Genomic DNA, 21,263 nt, shown 5'->3' on the forward strand with positions numbered 1-21,263 from the left:
CAATTGTCCATTTTTGCCAGCTTTCTACAAAGTTTGTTTGTTTCTTCTTTTTTTTATATATATACCTTTAATGAACTGGGTAAAAAAACAAGTAATTTTTGAAAATGCACAAAATTTGGATTCAAACTGTAGTTACACTTTATATATTCGCTGTACAGAATGGCATAGTACGAGCTAACCTTGTTACACATTTTTTTTTTTAGCTCTTCACCTGCGCAAAGAAAGAAAGAAAAAGAAAACATGCGTGAAAAGGCTTGCGGCAACGTTGGCTTGCGGTAACTGTTAGGTCACGAAACCTTTGTTGAGCATGACAAACAAAAACATTTCGAACAAAATTTATTGGAAGAGTGATTTGTGCGCTTGTGTGTGTGGCCCAGTTGCTTTGTCTAAATCATAATTTTAGATCATTAAAAAAATGAGAGTCGATGTTGAGGTGGACGGACGAGCTCTTCATGTTAGCATCAACAGGCAGTACCGCAAGAAATCATTGGAGTCGTCAAGGAGCTGGATTCGTTTAGCTGACATACGGAAACCGAAACACAAACTGCAACGCGTGAACATTTTGTTTTTTAGATACTTGAGTGGCTCACTTTGTCTTCCCTAAATCCGAATCCAATGGCTAGCACGTGTCTTTTGTGTCCGTCACGTGACTGTCTTCCACTTCGTTCATCGACTTCTTTCCGCGTTGTTCTGTCAGCGGTGTCAGTGCGAGTTCGATTCTCTCTTCATAATCAACCGCATTTCGAACGTTGAGAGTTTGTGCGACATGCCCAACCATGATTCTGAAGTCTTCCATCTGGCGCAAGGCCCGTTCCCGACGGCCACGGCCGGCAGACGTCTGCCGTGTTGGTGCAGGGGCCGAGAGCGCGCTCCTTTGAAATCGCTGCCCATCTTCCAGTTCCTCGAAGCCCAGTACGAAGCCAATGGTATCGGGGTAAGTGCTTCTTAGCCCTTGCTCACACAATTGTCTCGTTCCTAAAACGTAAAAAAAAAAAAAAAATAAAAAAAATAAAATGGTGGTTTTGGAAGTTTTGGAATGGGAACACGTGCTTGTGTTCCATGGATTCACAGCGACTTTTACAGGCTCGTAAGTTGTGTGCACGTGTGTTTTCTGCCCAAACGCTTCTAACCAGCAAAAAAAAATAAAAAATAAATAAAGTAGCGTTTGTTGTTGTTTGCGGAGTTTTTACGTACTGCTGTTCCGAAGTCAACGTGCACGTTTGTGCGCGTGAGGTCATTCGATTCCTCTCCGTCAGTGGCAATACTGATATTTTGTTATTTTCAAGCAGCTTCGAGCGTTGCGATGCTGTAATTATTGTTGCTTTAGTCGGGCTGCTAGCCCCGAAATTTAGCTTGTCAAAATCGTGTAGTTTGTTCGCGCGGCTAAACGCTTCGTCACCCATAGCCAGCCGGCAGTGGCCAGGCAGCGCCACGAGAGTGCTGCCTAGCAGTGCTGTTAACTTTTTTTGGGCGAAGTCGCCAGGACGCGGCCTAAAAGTCGCCAGATTTAGCTAAAAGTCGTTAATGGTTGATGATGATGACAACAATTTTCTTTTAATTGTTTAATTTTCTAATTTTTTGGTTCAATAAGTTACGTAAAGGGTTTTGTTATTTGAAACAATATCTTAAATTACTTTCTTCAGTGGTGAGTGAAGTGGACAATCGGAATATGAAAATATTTCCGAGCAACTCCAAGTTTCATACTCCGAGCACTGGCAGCGTTCGAGTTCTCTCCCAGAATGCACCGAACTCGCGAAGTGTCGCGAAGAGAACTGGCGTCAAACGAACTTGCCAAACGCACCGAGTGCAAGAAGTGCAAGAGACTGATGCTGCCGCCATCTATGTTGTAGAAAGAGTACCGATCTCAAACCGAAACTGCCACCTTTCTGTTCGACGTGATGGGTGGGAATGCGAGAGCGTTGTCGCTACCAACGTTTATCCATAAACATTGGTCGCAGCAACCTGCACTTTTTTTTCTTTTTTTGTGCGATGACTTTAAACAACTCGGCTGTCGTAGAGATATTTACAGACGGCGTAAACTTCCGCGCCCAGCTGACTCCAAAGCAGCTAGGGTTTACACTGGAGAAAAGTGATGATGCTGTCTGCGCAGAAGCTTGATCCGTTTGACCGTGGTATTATGCGTGATTTATTGAAAGGTTACGGCTTAAAACAAGTCTGTTGGAATATCCAGCAAAACGTTTCGTGGGACTTTCGATTTCGATTGTAGTTACAGGTGGATCACCTTGGTGAGGACGTCGAGAACGAGTGCTTTCTCAAACAAAATACGACGGGGCAATATAGTTGACCTAGGTAAATGTTAAACATAATGATGTTCCCCAAGCCTCGTGTATAAAGTCACTATGTTCAGATGCCACGGATGTATTGGGCAGTCAAAGATTTCTGCTGTGGGAGCTTTGTCGACATATGTTAAAATTTTCACCCATACACGAATGGTGATAAAGATTTCGGGGGCCGCCGATGCGTTTGCTCTGAGCATTTCTTCACGCACTCATATACTTCAGGGCCTGTACTGCAACAGAGCGACTAAAAACTTGCAAATAAAGCACGGGTTGTCAATTGCTTCCTTTGTGAAATAGCAGACGTTCACAATTCAAGCTCGCGTTTGATTCCGTTGCCCGCGGGACACAATTTCTATCAGAAAATCTACGTTTTTTTTTTTTTTTTTTCCTTTCAGTGCTGCTGTATGAATGACAGACACATCGTAGCAGACGAACCCTCGCCGTCTGCTCCGCTCCTCGCCGAAGCGAGGCATGACGGGATTGCATCTTGGCGCACGCTCGATTGTCTCCGTGCAGCGAGACAGCGAGTACATGCACGCGTGAGGTATCAGCGCTGGAACGAACTCGGAGCGTGCAACCGCTCGTGGAGTGCCGGCCGAAACGAACCCGCTCCATGCTGCGAGTGGGCACGCGTGGGCACGAGTGCCATATGATTCGTGAAACGAACTCGCTATAAACGACGCATGGCGTACAGCAGCGCGACGCACCGAGGCTGCGTTCCAAATTTACTCTAATGGATCCGAGTTATTAAAGATAAATTAATTAGGCCCATGTGGGCGGCAGGGTTTAGAACAAAAAAGACGGCGAAAGTTTTTACTAACTTTTAACTTCTTAAAAGGTTTGAAGACTCGCTTCGTGCAGATAGTGAAACGTTACCCCGGCCGATCTATTTATTGACCATGCATGCTCTTCGGATTTAGATAAAGACAACATTCTTGAACTCGCTCTTCGACGCAGAAAACCCTCAAATTAGATTCCGTGGTTCTCTGGCTCGCAGCGAAGCGGAAGCTACACCAATACCGGCACACCATCGTTCGACAGCACGTCAATTCGTTTTTAGGGCGGTATGCATGAGGGCGGTATGCGGTCTCAACAGCAGCGCAGCCATTTTGTTTGTTTACGTGACGTCACGGCGCGCGAAGAAGTCACTCGCGCTCCAAGAAATTCTTGGTGCACGAAGAGCGCACTCGAGTGTCAGTCTCCGGTGGTACTCCTGTCCGTTTTGGGGGAGCGGTGGCCGAGTGGGCTAGCGCACACCAGCTCGGAGCACGAAGAGAGAAAGCCTACGTTGCAGAACTCAGTATCTTGGGTTCAATCCCCCACCCCTGCCCGTTTCGATCTGGATGAGCATTGTACCGGCGTGCAGTCGTGTATCATTACTGCACTGGCTAAATTTCTCATCTACAGCTGGGAGACTCTTCGCCCCTTGAGGCAGACCAAACTCTAAGCTGTCAGAAATTTTTTTTTTCTTGTCCGTTTAGTGAAAGGAGCTCCAAACGCCCGCGCTCCGGAGCATGGACTTAACGCGCCCAATGGAACGCGTGGCATGCGTGAATTTTACCTACGGTAAAGCCCCTGTATCCTGGGAAAAGTGACGCCATTCACTGTTGTGGAAATGCTCGAGACACGTGGCACGCGCCACTTCTGGGTAGAACACGGCGTCTGAAATCTAGCCCAGTGCTGCGCTGTACCACAATGATCTTCCCAAGGGCTGCACGTTGAATGTATTTAGTGCATCGACGCACCTTGCGCTACTTTTGAAACATGAAGGGGCTTTAACTTACGGTGCCTTACCAAGGGGGCTTTACTGGCTTTGCTTCTTTACTTTGCTTTCAGCAACAGCCTACCGCTCTCACAGGTGATATCTAACGTTTCATTTAATATATTAACACAATAATGTTGGTCAACTAAAAAAAATGAAATCATTTTATTGGACACTACATTTTACTTAAGTCGCTGAAGTCTATCATACGTAAGAAATTCAGCAACAGTTCCATCTCACTACGCTTCCTCGCCTGCAGAGTCGCCATTGCTTTGCGCACATGCACCACTTCCAGACGCGAATGCTGAGGAGTACGCTTGCATGGTTCCAACTTTTCTTGTCACCGTGTCAGGAAGTTCGTAAGTGTGGCAGCACTTCCCAAGACGGCGAAGTCCGCTACGAACGCTCAAAACGGCGTTAGTACTGGCAGTGCTCAGCGAATTCCTCTGCTTTGTTTTCACGACGCTCAGTTGGCTGAAGACTCTTTCCACCTCTGCGTTCGAGTGCGGCAAAGAGAGCACATCGATTGATAGCTGCGCGAGCTCGTGAAACGGGTTTGAGCCACCTGCATCGCGGTATGCAAGGACCTCAGACCAAAACGCAATGGTGTCGGTGGTACTCGCCCAGCTCACCATGGTTAGCGCCTTCCACTGAGTGTCCACAAGATCTATCTTATTCGGTTCTACGCCAAAAAGTTCCGCCAGCTCAACGATGGGTTCCTTCAGCACCCGCAGGCACGCTCCCACAGACAGCCGTGTCATGGCCTGCAATATCTTGTAGTTAGATGGCAGGCGCAGCCGGAGCTCAGTTGATAGCTTGACTGTGAATGCAATGCAACGCTGGCGTACCAAGTCGACTTCAGGACCAGCTGGCAGCGTGTTCGCTAGTCTCTCAAACTCGTATCCCAAGTACGGCTTGGGATCTAGGTGACCATCGATGGGTTGGCACAGTGGATCTATGTTCGTTGTTGGTATAAGTACTTTGCTACATACCGTCTTTATCAGGAGCGTGAGACCTTCAAGAAGCCTGGAGGGATCCGCGTCGTTCCTCTCGTATGCCTTGTTGGCACGCTGCACCTCTCGTAGAATTGGCCGAAGGTACAGGAGGTAAAGCTTGTTCAGCGGATCAGAGAACATCTGAAACAGGAGCTCTGCGGTATAACATCCTTCCATCGATCTGGCTTGCTCAAAATGTTTGAGTAATGGATCCCATTGATCCAGGACTCTGGCGACCGCCGGCTCCAAGGAAATCCATCTTGTATCGCACACCCTTGGTATTGTTAGGGGGTCGTCTCCATCGCAGAGGCTCTTGTAAAGCTTACTGTATGCGGCCTTGCGCTTGGATGAATGACAAAACCACGTGTGCGTTTCGCGCACTAAGAAGTCCACGTTCCTCGGAAGTGTTCCCTGAACAGCGTGGGAAAGTGCCAGTTGCAATGAATGGCACATGCATCTTATCATTATCAAGTTCGGGAGGTTCCACTCACGCTTCATTATCTCGAAAACACCGTTGTTTACGCCCGTGTTCACCGAAGCGTTGTCAACTCCTATTCCGAGGAGACGCTTCGTGTCAAGTCCCATGCGCGTGAGGAGGCTTTTCAACGCCTTGACGATCGTCACAGCCGTGCCATCGTCCAATTCGATTAGCGCCAGGAATGTAGTCACGATGCTCTTCTGTGCAGCACTGAAGTACCGCACCACTACACCCAGCAACTTGGTAGTCGAAACATCTGTTGCTTCGTCGATGATCAGGCTGTATTTTGAGTCCCCAATGTCAGCCACCAAGAGCTGCACGAAGTGCGGAGATAACAGGTTCACAATTATTTCCGTGCACTTGTTTCGATGCATGCGCAAGCCTGCTGCGCTTTTGCTGTCCATGAACTCCTTTTTGCAAAGTTCTGTCAGATGGTCAGCGGCGAGGAATGCTGTATGCTCACAAATGAACAAGCAAAGGCCGGCTTCACTTTTGCCACAAGAAGACTCGGTTGCGGCTGGAAACTGCAGCTTCTTCTGCTGAGAACTGCAGTACGGTTCTGATGACTTCTTGTGTTTGGTGGTGGCGGCATGCTTCTTGATATCAGAAAGCTTCGCATAAAATTCGCTCCTACAGTAGGCACAGGATGCTTTTGTGCTTTCGTTTTCCACAGGACGTAACCAGCCCTTAAACGCAGGTAACGACTCCCAACTTTTTCTATAGTGCTGATCATACTTGGGAGGCATAATAACACTAGAACCAGCAAGTTGGCAAACTCCAATGATTGTGTTATTTGCGGGAACTAACCGCCGGCCGTCCCATTCTGAACACGCTCGCCAACGCCTTGAGTGACTCAAGGCATCAGCGAGATCCTGATCCAGGAACAAAACAGCGGCAGACTGCATTGACGTCATGTAGCCCCCCGTTTTGTATACATCTTCATCCACAGGGGGTTATCGTTGATAATCTCACTGAGGTTATCCTGGAGTTTAGCCGTAGCGAGCTGCTTTGTTCCATAACTTATCGCACAAAGCTGCTCGCGTCAAGCTTTTTTTTTTTTTTTTTTTTTCGCAACGTTCACAAAGGATTTTACAGCCACCTGCTAGACTGAAAAGGGGAGTGGTTCTAAAGTGGTTCGGGGTTTGAGAATGCCTTCTCGCAACCGCTACCTCGCATCGCCCTCACCCTCAACAGGGTAAAAAAAAAAAAAAAAAAAAAAATGATCAGAGCAGTTTCCCGAAAGCCGCTGGAGAGACTTTCAAATGACCTATCTAAAAAAAAAAAAAAAAAAAAAGGAAAGGAGAAGTCTCCAAAAAAGTCGCTAAGACTCCAAAAAGACAGAAAACTCGTTAGGACGACTGAAAACACGCTAAATTTAGCGACTTTATCGCTAAGTTAACAGCACTGCTGCCTAGAGTTCCTGTATAGGCTCCCTACGGGAGCCAGAGTTGCGCATTTGTTTTCCCCGCGCCGCCACGCCGCTATTCGCCGAGATCCATCACGTGAGGAGCAAAGCATCCGGTGGCGTGCAAGGAAGCCACCTTTACGGTCGCTCCGCCGACGTTTCTCTTGCCCTGGCGTATGTTTCCCTGCTTTCCGCCTTCTTCTCCTCTCCTGTTTTCCATGCGTGGCGGCGCGCGCGGCGCCGCTATTCGCCAAATTTAGTCACGTGAGGAGCAAAGCATCCAGGGCGCGCGGGAAAGCCGGCGCTACAGCCACGCGCCGAGGCTGAATGCGCAACTCTGCTACCGTAAGTAGCTATACAGGAACTCTAGTGCTGCCCTGCATTCAGCGCCATAAGCGGAGCCCCTAGATTTGTCTGGCTACATGCCAGCGGCAGCTAAAATAAAAGCTCCCAAAAAACCCCCCCCCCCCCCCCAAAAAAAAAAAAATGGTTTGTTTTCTATTTTAAAATTTCACAAAAGGATGTGCTTGGTATTCCACTGGATGATGCCCTTCGCCCCCTTTGTTATTTCCGTGTGGTGCACGAGTGGTGAAAAGTGCAAGAACGGCTGGTCCCCTTTGTAGAAGAAAAGGCCCGTAGGTGAAAGCAGTAACTGTTTTGTTCCTGTCCCACTCCACAGGCGTTGATCACCCCTGCCTCTGCCACCAGGGGTCTAGGACGTGGGAAACCGCTTGGACACACGGCACATGTGGTAAGCGGTGTAAAAATTCATAATGTGGTTCTGTTAATTTATTTACATATTTTGTAGAATGAAGCGGGTAATTCTTAATAAGGCTCGACACCTGGAGGACTTCAGATCAGATTGTTTACTTCGCATCCGATGTTGTGAAAAGATGAAGCCACACACAAAATGCCAATGGTTGTTGACTTGTTCGAGTACAAGTCCCCACAGCAGTGGTTCTCAAATGGGGGTCTGTGGGCCCTTTGGGGTCTCTGAAGGCTTTCTTAGGGTCTCTGAAGCCTTAGACCGACAGATGAAGTGATGTGCACCGCAAGAATAGGGGACCCCCACCCCCCCGGCGGACGGGGTCCCCTATCACTGGCCCATCCAGAAGTGGTCCCCAAAACAACAGTGTTTGAGAACCACTGCCCTAGCTACAAGGTCAATCCGTTCTTGTCCTGGATCTGTGTTCTTCGAGATGCATGGTAGCTCTTCTGGTCTTTTTTTTTTAATGGTTATATTTGATTTAATATTATTACTGTCTACTTCCCCCTCCACTAGCATATAAGTTGTGTTCAGCCACAGTGACCCGGCTTGCCGGAGCTGGACGAGTTTTTTTTCGGCGGTGAACTTGATTTGGAGATTATATGGTCGTGTTTAATTTTTACGTTATTGTTGTTTCCATTTAGAGAATTTTGGAGAGCTTCTGATATCGTGACGGCAAAGTGTGTGAGAAAGTAACCTGATACCACAAAATTACTTCTGGTATGCTCTGCTAACTCTGGACTAGTTTCTTTATCCTGATCGGGGTTGCTTTAAGAGGTCGGTGATGCCATGAAACAAGCAGCAGGTGGCGACAGGCAGCCCAGTTGCTACCGCAGGAGTCGCGTTCACAAGGGAAGCTCTCAGGCGCACCTTTATGTGGCTCGCTTCCGCTTCCTGAATTGTAGACCCTCAGTTGTGGCTGGTGTCGGAGTGCCTTTGCAACATACTTTGTAGCCCACTTGTAACAATAGTTGCACTCGCACCAGTTCCGTTTACTATACTTAGTTTCACTGTAACTTGGCAAGGAGCAAACGCTACGGCCCCTTTGATCCAATCGGAGCCACGGAAGTGAAGCACGTGATGGCCGTCACCAAAGGTACAGGGGTGAGAGGATGACCAAGCTGTTGGAAGAGCGGAAGGCAGAACTCCCCTTTTACCCGGACCATCTTTTGCATGTCCCAGACACTGCATTTCTCCCCCTCGAAGATTAGCCAGTCGCTCAAAATTGGTACAAGAGCAGCTCTCCTTTTTCTCCTACCCGCGGCTTTGATGCCTTAACAGCGCCGGTCTCGACTAATGAGATATTGAAGTGGAGGAGGTGCTCCCTAGCAGCTGCCTTGGGAACTAACGCTGTGTGGCAAACAAGCCCTCAGACCGCAGTCATTAGTGCATTTGCTGCCATGGAGGGCAATGACGGAAGGCTCGTGAAAGACATGCAGCACTATTCTTTTCTCTTAAACGCATCTAGATAGGAGTAATCTAGTCCCCTCTTGCACTCAATGTCATTGAAGTCCTCTTGGAAAGTAAAACAAGCGCATGTGCAGTCACACGTGCTGGATCGTGCGTGGCCGGTGCAGCATACGCATTTTTCTAAATGATTCACAAAACACGCACTTCACTTTTCAGTTACCCCGTCTGTTGTGACAATCCTGGACGACATTGGCGAATGCAAGCGGTGTCTTGTTGAAGGAGAGGACGTGCTCAACTGCGATCACGTCATGGAGTGCAGCTTTGCACCAGAGCTGACGGCGGACAGTGACCGTATTGTCGCGTACGTGCTGCAGTCCTCTGCGCAGCATATACCCAGTTGAAAAGCATGCTTCGAGCACTGCGGTGCGTGGCAAGTGCACACCATATCGCTACGAACAAATATGCAGCGAGTGCAGAAACGATGCGGCGTACGCTAGGTGAGAGTTTTGGCGTCGGAGTTGTTTGCCACACCGCGATTGTTTGTGGTGATGAAGATAATCTTCGATGAGCTGATTGGCTCAGTGGAATTGTAGCCCTCGCCGTTTGCCAAGTTGTGGCGAGACGGAGTTTAGTGGTTGCACTTATAATGTACCATTATAACCTATAACTGATGCAGGTAAACCATCAGGTTTTGATTAACCTTGATCTTTTTTTTTTAAGTTCCAGTTCTCATTCAGGGAGCTCATCTCCTTTGCGCTTTGTCCAGCTAAGAAGCATTAACCTCAAAACAACGGTCCGTTTTGTGCCAGCGTGCGTAATCAGGCAAAATGTTGAACAATTATGCTCAGAAGATGTGTGTTGTGGCCTAAATACATTTGCACTACTTAAGTGTTTTTTTGCGGGTAGAAAGTGCATCTCGTAACGTGCAAACAGTTAAAAAGTGTGTTTGTTTAGTGCACTGCATCCCATTGAGTTTGTTATATATTGATTGCCCCATACATCGTTGGGAACTGCTTCCTTTATTATTCACTTAATGTCGGTGATACTGCAAGTTAAGTGTGACAGCCTTTTTTTTTTATTTTTTATTATCTTTAGGGAGGGTCCTCCAGCTCTTCAGACACAGACGACGACATCAACGTTGTGGAAAGCTTCAACAGACGTCGGCAACCCCTCACCCTTCCCGCCTTATCTCAGAATCCAGACTCAACCTGTGAGTGTGCACCGCACGAGCTCACGTCGAACTTCACGGTTGGACACGGTCGAAGCACCAAATTTCAGAAGTCTGCAGTCGGGGTGGGGTCGTATGCTTAGGCCGCATAAATTGAGCTCAACTAGTCGCCGTGTTTTCCCGCAACCAACGACAACTACTTGGCAGGCATTTGCCGAGAGTTTGTCAGTCGAGGCTCGACAAGATTTTTCAACATCCCTAATTTTGACTGAAGCCATTTTTATACCGGGATAGTTTGGTAGTCTTTCCAAGATTGCGACAGTCCAGCAACCTTGACTGGTAGTCTGGCGACTGGTAAATGGTAGGTTCCCTTTGCCATCTTTTGTTGTTGATACAGATCAAACCACGACTGTCTCGTGATAAGATTGTGTTGGCACAGTCGGTATGTACTACTGGTTCGTAAGCTCCGTCCCTCGGCCGGACTTTCGTGATACAAGCGAACGACTCCGATTTTTACTTCTTTCTAGCACCAGTCGGACAGAGGCAATTTGCTTTTTAGTGCTTGCCAGCTTTGCGTTGCGTACGCTTTGAGTTAACAGGTATACCGTAATTTGAATAGGAGACTGCAGGCTGGTGCAACGTTCCCCCGCGAATGTCCGCGTCGCGGGCACTGCCGTGCTGAGACAATGAACTTGAAGCAAAAGGTGAATTGTGTTTTAATGACCGATTATAAAGTGGCTATGAGGCAGAAGATGACGAGAAACTGGCCTATTCTTTTCTTGTAGGATGGTGCATCCAGTGCCTATGGGGTGGTTTCACGTGACATACTTATGGCTCAAAATCTCGCCAGACGTCATGTTGATTAACTGTGCACAGGAGCGTAGCCAGGAAGGGGGGAGGGGGGGGGGGGCTTCAGCCCTCCCCTGAAATCCAGCTGACCGTATAATATACACATCCATTTTGATTCCCTCCCCCCTCCCCCATGAACATCCCAACCACCTCAGCCCCCCCCCCCCCCCCCCCCTTTTCCCGAAAAAAATTCCTGGCTGCACCCCTGACTATGCCCTATTTCTTTTGCAGTGTTTTCCAATGCGCTCAAATTCTTTTGCATCTTGATTGACTACTATGTCTGCCGGACAACGGAAAGGAAAATTCTCTGGTGACCGGTTGTTACACGTACCGGTTCTGTTTGGAGTGCAGACGATCCGGCATTCTAGAAATCAACTTGGCGGCGGCCAAATGCCTCCAGTAGATGCTGCCAATCCAAAAAAACGAAAAAAAAAAAAGAAAGTAAGCATGGGTTTTTGCAGACCAAATACATCTGTGGTTAACTTGTTCGACCACAGAGAGGATTAGAATTCAATGCATGCTTCGCCACACTGGCGTAATGCGTCCGCTGCAAGTGCCCCCACTGTCGAAAAATAGTGCGTCTGCTCCGCGACACGGTGACATTGGCAGAGTCAGTTTCAATCAAAGGCAGAGGGAGCGAAGCTCGCTGCTTTTTGCACGGAAGTACGTCGTCGCGAGGTGACAAAGTCGCCTGTGTTATTTCGTAGGGGGAAGGTGCTGGAAGATTTTCTACCTCAACTTGTCGAAGGTGATGGCAAGACACTCGCGTGTGACAACGGTAGGACAAGGCAATTGCTGCCTACCTGATTTATCATCCGACGGATCATAACAATGAGACTTGGTGAGGGCGGCAGTTTCATTGGTAAATAAATACTGCTTTGAAGGCGTATCAGTAAGCATCCTTCCTTTATTGAAGTGAGCAGGGATGAAAACTGAATCCGATGAGGCCGCATGGCGGTGGCGTCACTCAAGCATTTCATGCAGGGTATCGCATCCGGTGACTGCGGCCTTGTTGTGCCACCAAAAATTTGCTGTGAAGTAATGCTCGCACCATTACGATGTTGCAAAGCGCCTTGTCCCAGGGGCGAACACTAAACGAACGAGGAGAAGCCATAGGCGTAGAGGAAGCTTGAGTTCGTCCGGGCAGGCGAGGCTTGGGCGATCATTCATGCAGGGGCACTGAGCACGTCGACGGCAATTAAGTTGGACAACGAGAGGATCGTTGAATTCTCGCATCGTAACAAACTGTCGTGCACTAAACCTGATACCGGCACAGCTCTGCGATATTGACCCGGGTCACTCGAGAAGTTGGTGTTTCTCGGCGGAATTGACGTTGAAAACAGCGCACACAACGTTGAAAATGATAGTCCCAGCCGCGGCGTCTGTGATGTCAAAAAATGAGTGGAAGCGATTGGCTGGCGAAGTAATACGAATCCTTTTGAGGCGCATTTGCAACTGAATTCTTAACCTGTCGACTACTGTAGTGAACATGCCGTTTTCGAATTTGACTTTCTTTTTCTTGCTGTTTAGCTTGTACAACAAGAGCAGCTCCACGTGCAAGGCTCCTCGATCCAAAGCCCAAGGAAGCGAAGCTCTCGGAGAACCCGCAAAACATCAAGCGGTGCATTGAAAGCGGCTGGAAGGTATGCAGAATGTTTGAGATCTCTTTCGTTGCTTTGTTGCACTGTCGTGTTTGTTGACGCATTTTCGTGTCCCATTTTTTTTTTTTAACAAGAACGTCAACCTTGTGAAGTGTGACATGGTTGGAGACTGGTGAGGTGAAACGCAAGAGCGTCTTTAACGTGACCATATTTATTATATGTAGAGAGCTAGAAAAGTTGCTCGTGAAAAGGTACTTGGGTTGAAAGTCCGCAGAGGCGAATTGCGGTTGAAAAGTAAGTTTTTCCTTAGATAGTCTGCATCCGGTGCCCAGTCTGCACATCAAAAGATCTCAAAGAGCACACCTTAACAAATGCCTCCTTTATTAGCTCACAAAGGTGCTGGCATCATACATAAATCATTACTAACATACTCTTGCCTTCGCGGAATCTGCTACGTCTAGTCATAATGAACAATCTAGAAAACAAATCCTTGTACAGTCCGTGCCTGTAAAGAGTCTGCACCGCACAGAATTTATACTTTCAAGCATAAAGTCCACAGACTATAGTTTGGAAAATGTGGTAATAGGCTACAGGTACGGTTACACATTTCCAAGGAATCAAAGTAATCATAATAACATAAACAAAAAAAAAAAAAAAAAAAAAAAGCTGGTGGGGATTGCAGGTGTTATACAGAGGCCGAGTCGGCGGTTCCAGCAGGATGTCAGCCACCATTCTGTCTTACACAGGGCGTCACTGTGGGCCGCTAAGTATGTTGCAGATTTTGCAGTGTTCGTTCCCTCTCGGTAGTTTCTAGACACATTCTGATGCCAGCCTTTTTTTCAATTTCGTGTTTATGGGGTCGAAAAGTGATCACTTGTGGTGAATTGTGCCTGCAGCACCAATCGTGCTGGCATGCTTGAGATTCATCTTTCCACGAAACCAAAACCAGAAAGTTGTCCTTCTGATAGTTATTTCTAATTTGCTATTTAAGTAAAAACTTGCAGCATGTTTGCTCATCCCTGACAAAGTTCTTGTACATAAATTAACATATTTTATGTGCAAGAATCTTCTTTTTTTTTTTATCGATATAGAATATTTTAAAGGCTTTCTGGCATTACACACAGCTAGATAAAAAAAAATTAACAAGAAAAATGAAATTACTAATCCACTCAAGAACCAAATCTTGAAGGTGCACGCTGCACGACATATTGACATAAAAAATACACATGAAATTCAAACAAACGTTCTGGCAACCGTGTTTATACGAGCAGACTCGTGCTGCATCATGTCGCATGATCCACGTGACAAGGTCATGCGACGTGGTCACATGAGTCAGTCGGTTGCATGACATGATGTGTTCACATGATGCTTAGGACGTCACTTCAATGTCGTTAGTTTCTGGTGCCTCTTGCGTTTTTTTTCCTACATGGCCCTCCCCCAGCCCCATTACAGAAGTTTGTGTTCTCTCACCACGGACCTTTTTAGAGCTACATTACAGAGGATTGCCAACTGCTCGGTCGGGGGGTCACATGGTTTATGGACTGCATTTGCGATACGAGGTGACCAACACATTGGTCATCTGAGTGTTGCCTGCTTTTCCTCTTGCGCCGCAAAACTGCGGTACATGTGCACTTGCAACCGATCTCCACCATTAAATTGCCAACGCTCCCCATGGTTGGAGATGAACTCTGTCTACATACTACGCTCTCCGGGTCCTTTTGGAGCAACGAGCGCCGTCTGGGGAGCTGTCCGCGAACAGTAGGGTGACTGAAATAACCAGGCTCGATCTAAAATGGACCGTAAAAGTCGGCGCATCATGTAGCAATCAAAACTTTTCGTCAAAGGTGTATTTCAAAGGTTGGTTTTGTCTTGTAAAGTTACAAAACGTAGCTTCCTTTCTGTAAAAAATGGGGCAAAAAAACTTGCTATGGTCAACGGCAAACACGACGCAGATGACAGAGACGAGTGGCGGGACGCGTTTGGCGCATGGTGTTGCTAGATGGCACTACCTCCTTATCGAGAAAAACAAAATGGGTTGTGTGTATGTTTTACAGCCTAAAGCTGTGTCTGCCTCAACGGGCGACAAGTCTCCCAGCTGTAGATGAGCAATATAGCCAGTGCAGTACAACCGCTAGCCTAAGGTCTTTAACGGGCACCACGCAGTAGTGATACACGACCGCACGCCGATACGGTGCTCATCAAGATTGAATCGGGCAGGGGTGATATTGAGCTAAGGACCCTGGGTTCTGCAGCGCAAACTTTTGCTCCACGCACTCTCCTTATCGAGACTGCTCGCAACCACCGTGGCCTGTTAAAATGTTTGTTTTGTAATGTACAAGAAGAGTGGGAGTTTGGTTGAGTTGGCTTGACATCTTACGCAATCTTGTGCGCAGCAAGGACGAGGACAAAAAAAGAGAACGGGACACAGCAAGGCGCAACTTTCAACTCAATTTTATTGAATACATGTTCCGGTATTTATAGTCTCAACCATCGTCACAATGACAAGAAACAAAACGACAAAAGCAAAGCAAAACGACCATCACTGAGCATAATTGGAAAATAGCACTATCTCATTCTCAGGAAAAACAATTCCTTCTCCGATAACGCAATCGACGGCATAGTAACACACGTGCCTCCTAAATAATCAATGTGCTCGGGTTCTACAATTTCGCGTGTTAACGCTGACTTGCATTTCCCAATTTTTACGCATCCATCCAACAGTGGGGTACAACCGCATGTCCTGCAATGCAAGTCAAGGAAGCCACCATTCTTTTTTTTTCCACGTTGTTATTGTGCTCGCAAAGCTGATCATTTAGGCAGCGCCCCATCTGCCCGAAGTAGTACCTGCCACAGGACAATGGAATGCAATAAACCACATCATCCGTAGTCACAGTCGACAAATTTCGTTCTGTGCTTCTTTTCACATCCGTGTTTGGCATGCACGCCAGGCTTTGATAGTTTGCACAGGTCCATGAACTTATTGGGTGCAGAAAACACTGCCTTTACATTTGATTGCATTGCTACCTTTAAATTGTGCGACACTCGGTGTATATACGGTATCGCAACAACTTTTCCTTTTTGTCTTGCCAGCTGGCTCCCATTGTTTTTCACGAGACAGCGCTTTCTTAGAAGGCCCTCTGCGACTGCAACACATTGCTTGCCCATCAATCAATATGTGCGCCAAACGTGCCCCTCCACTCTACTCTGTCGTCTGTGTCGCCGACTCGCCGTCCACCTTTGACTCTGGCAAGTTATTTGGCCCTATTTTTTTACAAAAAGGAGCTACGCTTTAATTTTACAAGTTAAAACCGACCTGTGAAATACGCCTTTCGTGTAAAGTTTGGATTGCTTCGTGCCAATTTTTACGGCCCATTTTAGATTGAGTCTGGTTATTTCAGTCGCCCTATAAAAGTGAAAAATCGACAAACATGCCTCCACTCATGAGAACACCCTGACATTGTGCCATTGTATCAGTTATCATTGCTTTTTATGCTTCACACTTCTGACAGTCGAAAAAGGATTATCAAAGAAAACAAAATATTGTCAAACATAGGTCGGAACGGTGCCCTCCAAAAATTGCAACAGCAGGAAGCAAAGGCCAAGAGAGGTTATGCTTGTGCAGAAGCTTACTGGAAAGAGGTCCATTGTGTTTGCTGGAAGAGGCCAATGGGCTTCTTGCCCCCCCCCCCCCCCCCCCCCCCCCCCTCCCCTTCCCCCGTTTTCCCATTGCCCGCTACAGAAGCGGATCACCCAGATGGTGAAAAATGCGGTTCAATCAAATGCGAAAACCAGAGGGCCCCAGTTCCAGGGGAAGAAGACGACTTCTCTTCCGGCCAGGGTGCCAACCAAGAAGCCGTCTTTCAATCCGGCGGAATTCACCCAAGCAGACAGCCTCGAGTGGGGAGCTTCGTGGGCCAACGCCAGGGACCGGGGCCAGAACTCCGCGAGTTCCGAGGAGGACGACGGCGCAGAGCTCAGCGACGAAGAGTGCGCGACGGCGGCGGAGAAGCGCGCCCTTGCCCTGGAGTTGCACGGTATGCACACTTGCAAACACTTTTTCAATTTTTTTTTCTTTGTATAAGTGGGAGTGTTTTTTTTTTAATCTTGTCACGCTGCAGTTCCACATGGAACAAAGCTCATACTGCAGAACCCAGGGTTCGATCCCCACCTCTGCCCGTCTTGATTTGGATGAGTGTTGTACCAGCATGCAGGCATTTATCACTACTACTGCGTGATACACATGAAAAGGTTTAGGACACAAAAATTGAATGGTAAATTATTCTTGAAATAGAATGCTCATAGGTCACTGGGTATATACTCCACGTTTCACAATCTCTAGAGCTCTAGTAATTGCAATAATCAATTTACGAATGTTGATCATTTTCGTCTGGCGACCAGGCAACACTGCTCAAGTTAATCACACCATGATGCCCATAACCCTGTGATCATCATGTTTAGTTAAAAGCTCTCTCGTTCTAGGCACCCCTATGCTCGCCCAAGCTTGCCTTGCCATGGTACGATCGCACACTCTTGCATTACTCGGCTACTTCAATGTATACGCTCGCTCTCATTTCCTTGCCCTTTGATCTCGCACCCTGCAAGCATGTGCGAGATCATCGCGAACTACGACGAGTTTGTCCAGCACGCTTGTCGCAAGTGGGTCAAAATCAAAATGACCAGTGTCAAACATCTTCTGATAACAATCACTCTTATCGCTACTGCGGTCAGCATCAAAGACTTCGACGAAGCGAGCTATGCCATAGACATCGTTGTCTCGAAACCGCGTGCTCGAAAGTGGAGTGTAAAGGCCCGTTCACACTTGCGACCGAGTACGACTGAGAGAGACGAGTTCTCTTAAAACTTGTTAAATGTTTTTAAAATGAGGGAACAAACTGGCATTGTGGCGCCATCTATGCGGTGACCCTGGAACTGCATTTCACAAGAGCGAAGGTTTTGCGGGATTTCCGAGGTCAAATGTGCGTAATACCCATAGAAAGGCTCGTTTATAACATTGACAAAAGTTTTTCGAGCCAAGAAAGAAAGGATAATGCGCGAGAAATAAAAAAAAAATATGCCGGACCGCCGAGTTTACACTGGTTCTGAATAGATGGCGCCAGTGTGTTTTCTGGTTTAAGAAGTTGTAAGAAACCTAGGTTTAAGAGGTCGCAAGAGTGTGAACGGGCCTTAAACGTGAAAGCTAAGGTGTGAGACGCCTAGAGAGCAAAGTTTGCTAGTGCGGGCAAGGGAACACCGCGCGTTGGGCTGACGTCACCAACCCAACAAACACGGCGGCCTTTGCGAACGGGGCGGATCCGAGGCTTCTGTACAAAGGTCGGCTTATCCACGAAACTATCGCTCCATTTTCAAAACAAATTTAGCTGAAGTATAGGAACATACATTGGGTCCTAGCAGTATAGTTATCTCGTATTTTATTTTTGGCGTGTCCTAACCCCTTTGGAGAGCCCAGGTTTGCAGTGGTACTGTACTATAGTTCGTTGCAACTCAAGAAAGTAGAGCAAGGGTAAGACGGACCAGGGAGGAGGAAGCAGACGGAACGCTAAAGAGAGAAGGTTTCCCCCTCTCTTCTTCACCGTTCCGTCTGCTTCCCTCTCACCCGTCTTACCCTCGCCCTACCTTTTTGAGTTGCAAAACTATTGCTGAATCTCTCACCTACAGAGTGCTCATTGTGGCATGCTAACCTCCCGCTGTCTGAACGTGCGTGCAACACTATTATTACTGAATGGACACTTTGCACAAGCGCTAGATCACAACCGTAATTGCTGACCTTCGTCTTGCCAAGATGTCGAGCCACTGAAGCTGGGGAGAGGAACACAGTAGAATCTAAAAGGCTAGTAGCCTGTCCTGTTCTGTTAATGATCAAATGAAGTGAACGGAGAGAGGAATCAAAAACTGAAGGTCTGTTATGGCAGCGCCCATGCACAGCTGCCGTAAACACTCTATAGACCTTTTCCGCTTACTCTCGCCCCCGACCGCCAAGTAGGCATATCCGGTATGGGCGACAAAAAAACGTCAAAACGTTTAACCTGCAAATAGTAAAAAAAAATAGAGGGGAGGCAAAACGAGAATGTGTGACGGTTACGTTAATGTCCTAAATGCCTTCTATTGGCGTGGCGGCGGCAAAACAATGTTTTCGCCCATACTGTAAGTGATGACAATTCCAGATGGCGGCGCCCTTGCGAAAAAGGTGTATAGTTCTGCTGCAAACCCTCTCAATTCACAACTTTTTGTTTTTATTTAAGATTGGTAAAACTAATTACAGATCTGTCCAAAGCTTTGTGGTCATAAAAATATCTCTACAAAAGTGAGCATGCTTCTGTACGTTGTATATGAACTTTACATATTTTTACATAAAATAGGTACTAAAAGGTGGTTCACACACTTGCGCTCGAGTACGACCGACAGCGCTATAAGCGGTTTTTAGGTCACTTGCAACTGCTCGCGACCAGCCATGCGGCTGCACAGCCAATTGTGGCAGTAAGCAAGTTCAACCAGACTCTTATAATACTATTCTTATACCATTCTGTGGGGTCTACCCTACCCTGTGCCCGTTCTGCTCTCGCACAGCCGCCCATCCTCATTTTTTCGCGACCAAGTTTTGGGGTGAGTGTTTGCTCTGTATTGCTCATCGTCTGTTGCGCTTTGATAACGCAGAATGTGTTTAGCCGTAGCGGCCGGGTGTAACGAAAAACCGACAGTGACAAGCGTCACGCCCATAGTAAACCATGTGAAAAGACCAGCTCTCGGCAGGATTTGAACCCACCACCTTGAGATAGAGAGCCAAGTGCTTTTGCCGACAGAGCTATCCAGGGTCGGTGAACGGAGCACGCAAAAGCGAACTTAACGCAGAGCACAGGTTCGTCTGCTTCTTGCGCAAGGGTTGTGGTGACGTCAGAACGCTGAGCTCCAATAGGTTCTGAATGAAGGATAGTGGGTAGACCTCAAGGTAGCTTGCTTTGAGGTCTACCCACTAGCCTTCAATCAGAGCTTGGCATGGTTCTGACGTCACCACAACCCTTGCGCAAGAAGCAGACGACTTGCTTTCCGCATTAGCGCTGCACGGGAATGCACGCTTCGCAGCCTTTCCCATTGCGTTGCGCCATCTCGCGGCGTGTGTCAGAAATGGGAGCAAATCTTTGGTAAGTGGGGTCATTCAGAAGCCCTTCTTCCCTGGAAGGCCTATCACACCCGTGCTTACCAGTCTTTGTCAACATAATCGAGTTTGTGTAACTTTTGTTTTGTAAACAGATGCGATGGAGTCTGACACCCCCGAAGGCTCGCTGTCGTCCCTCTCGGAAAGCCTGGCGGGGGAGGCGGTGTCGGAGGGCTGCCCGCCGCCTCGGAGCTTCGGGGTGGCCATCCTCCCGGAGTCCACAACTGAAAAACGCATCTGCGAGGTCCTCACGCCGTTCTCGGAAGTGTGCTCGATTGCGCCGACTCCCGGCTCTGGAGGGCATTAGCAATCTTTTATATTTTTCGTGACATGCAGGCACATTTTGCTATAGTCGGTGACAGAAGAGTTCAGGGGAAGCTCTTTCCACCTCTTTCCACTTTAGTGGAGCGAATACTGGAGAGGAGGCAAGACCTCTCCGGCATTTGCTCCGCTAAGGTGGAAAGGGGTAAAGCAAGCCTCCCCTGAACTCTTAACGTGTGACTCAGTATAGACAACAAATATTTATTTGATTATTTTAGTGTTTTGGAATTCTGTTGTGGTTGTGTTATGGTGGTGTTTGCTACAAGTTCTGTTGTGTTATGGTGTGATTGTGTCATTCGCTATACTCGGATAAAAGTAAAGAAGGAAAGAGGATTTTTTTCTGCCTCACTATCTTTTTAGAAATTAATGCGCGATATTATATTGTAGTTGAATTGTGAGTTGCACAGCATTAATACTCTTACGATTACCTAACATGCACTGTGTGTGCCGTGTACCAACCACGGCATCCAATATTTCCGTCGACCAACCAGGAAAGGTAGTTACTATGACGAGTTATGTGATGTGTTGGACCGGAATGAACAGTTTTGGAGAGTGCAATAAACAATTTAATGATAACTTTTGGAAGAAACTTTGTACGGGTGGAATTTCGATATCATTCGGTCTTGTCCGCTGGGCTTCTTCCTTTCGTATTCCCATGCCAGGTTGCACGTGTAGGAGTAAATCAAAGTCAGACTCTGTGATCATTCGCGCTCTTTCTGTCAACTGGGCAAGGTGGGGTTGGCTTGAGTGTTCAGAGATGGGGCTCTCCTTACCGGTTGTTCGGCCGGCCGCGTGCGAACTATCAGTGTGCAACAGCCTTAAGAGCAGACTGCCGAAGAAGATTCTTAACTTGGATCTGGCTAGGTGTTGACATCAACGGACTACTTCCAAAAATCCCTGCATGCAACACTGCACGCATTGCACTGTGGGGACTTCTTTGGCTGTGGAAAAGAGTGGCGCGATTTCAATTGCCCCTTTGACGAAGTGGTGCACCTCGCCACTGCACGAAAACAAAGTCTGCGCTTGCTTGCATGGCA

At 47.5% G+C, this 21,263-nt stretch overlaps 1 protein-coding gene across 1 annotated transcript; it reads left to right on the forward strand.

Moving 5' to 3' along the window:
- The first annotated feature begins 7,600 nt into the window (after positions 1 to 7,600).
- LOC8028656 lies at positions 7,601 to 21,263 on the forward strand. The gene is made up of 5 exons (XM_042287093.1): positions 7,601 to 7,691; positions 10,212 to 10,326; positions 12,664 to 12,776; positions 16,474 to 16,768; positions 20,001 to 21,263. Exons 4-5 carry the CDS (start codon positions 16,489 to 16,491, stop codon positions 20,210 to 20,212), a joined length of 492 nt encoding a protein of 163 aa, XP_042143027.1. The 5' UTR covers positions 7,601 to 7,691; positions 10,212 to 10,326; positions 12,664 to 12,776; positions 16,474 to 16,488; the 3' UTR covers positions 20,213 to 21,263.

This window comes from Ixodes scapularis, unplaced genomic scaffold (assembly GCF_016920785.2).
Source record: "Ixodes scapularis isolate PalLabHiFi unplaced genomic scaffold, ASM1692078v2 PGA_scaffold8__174_contigs__length_109621045, whole genome shotgun sequence".
In the NCBI taxonomy this organism is placed as follows: Eukaryota; Metazoa; Arthropoda; class Arachnida; order Ixodida; family Ixodidae; genus Ixodes; species Ixodes scapularis.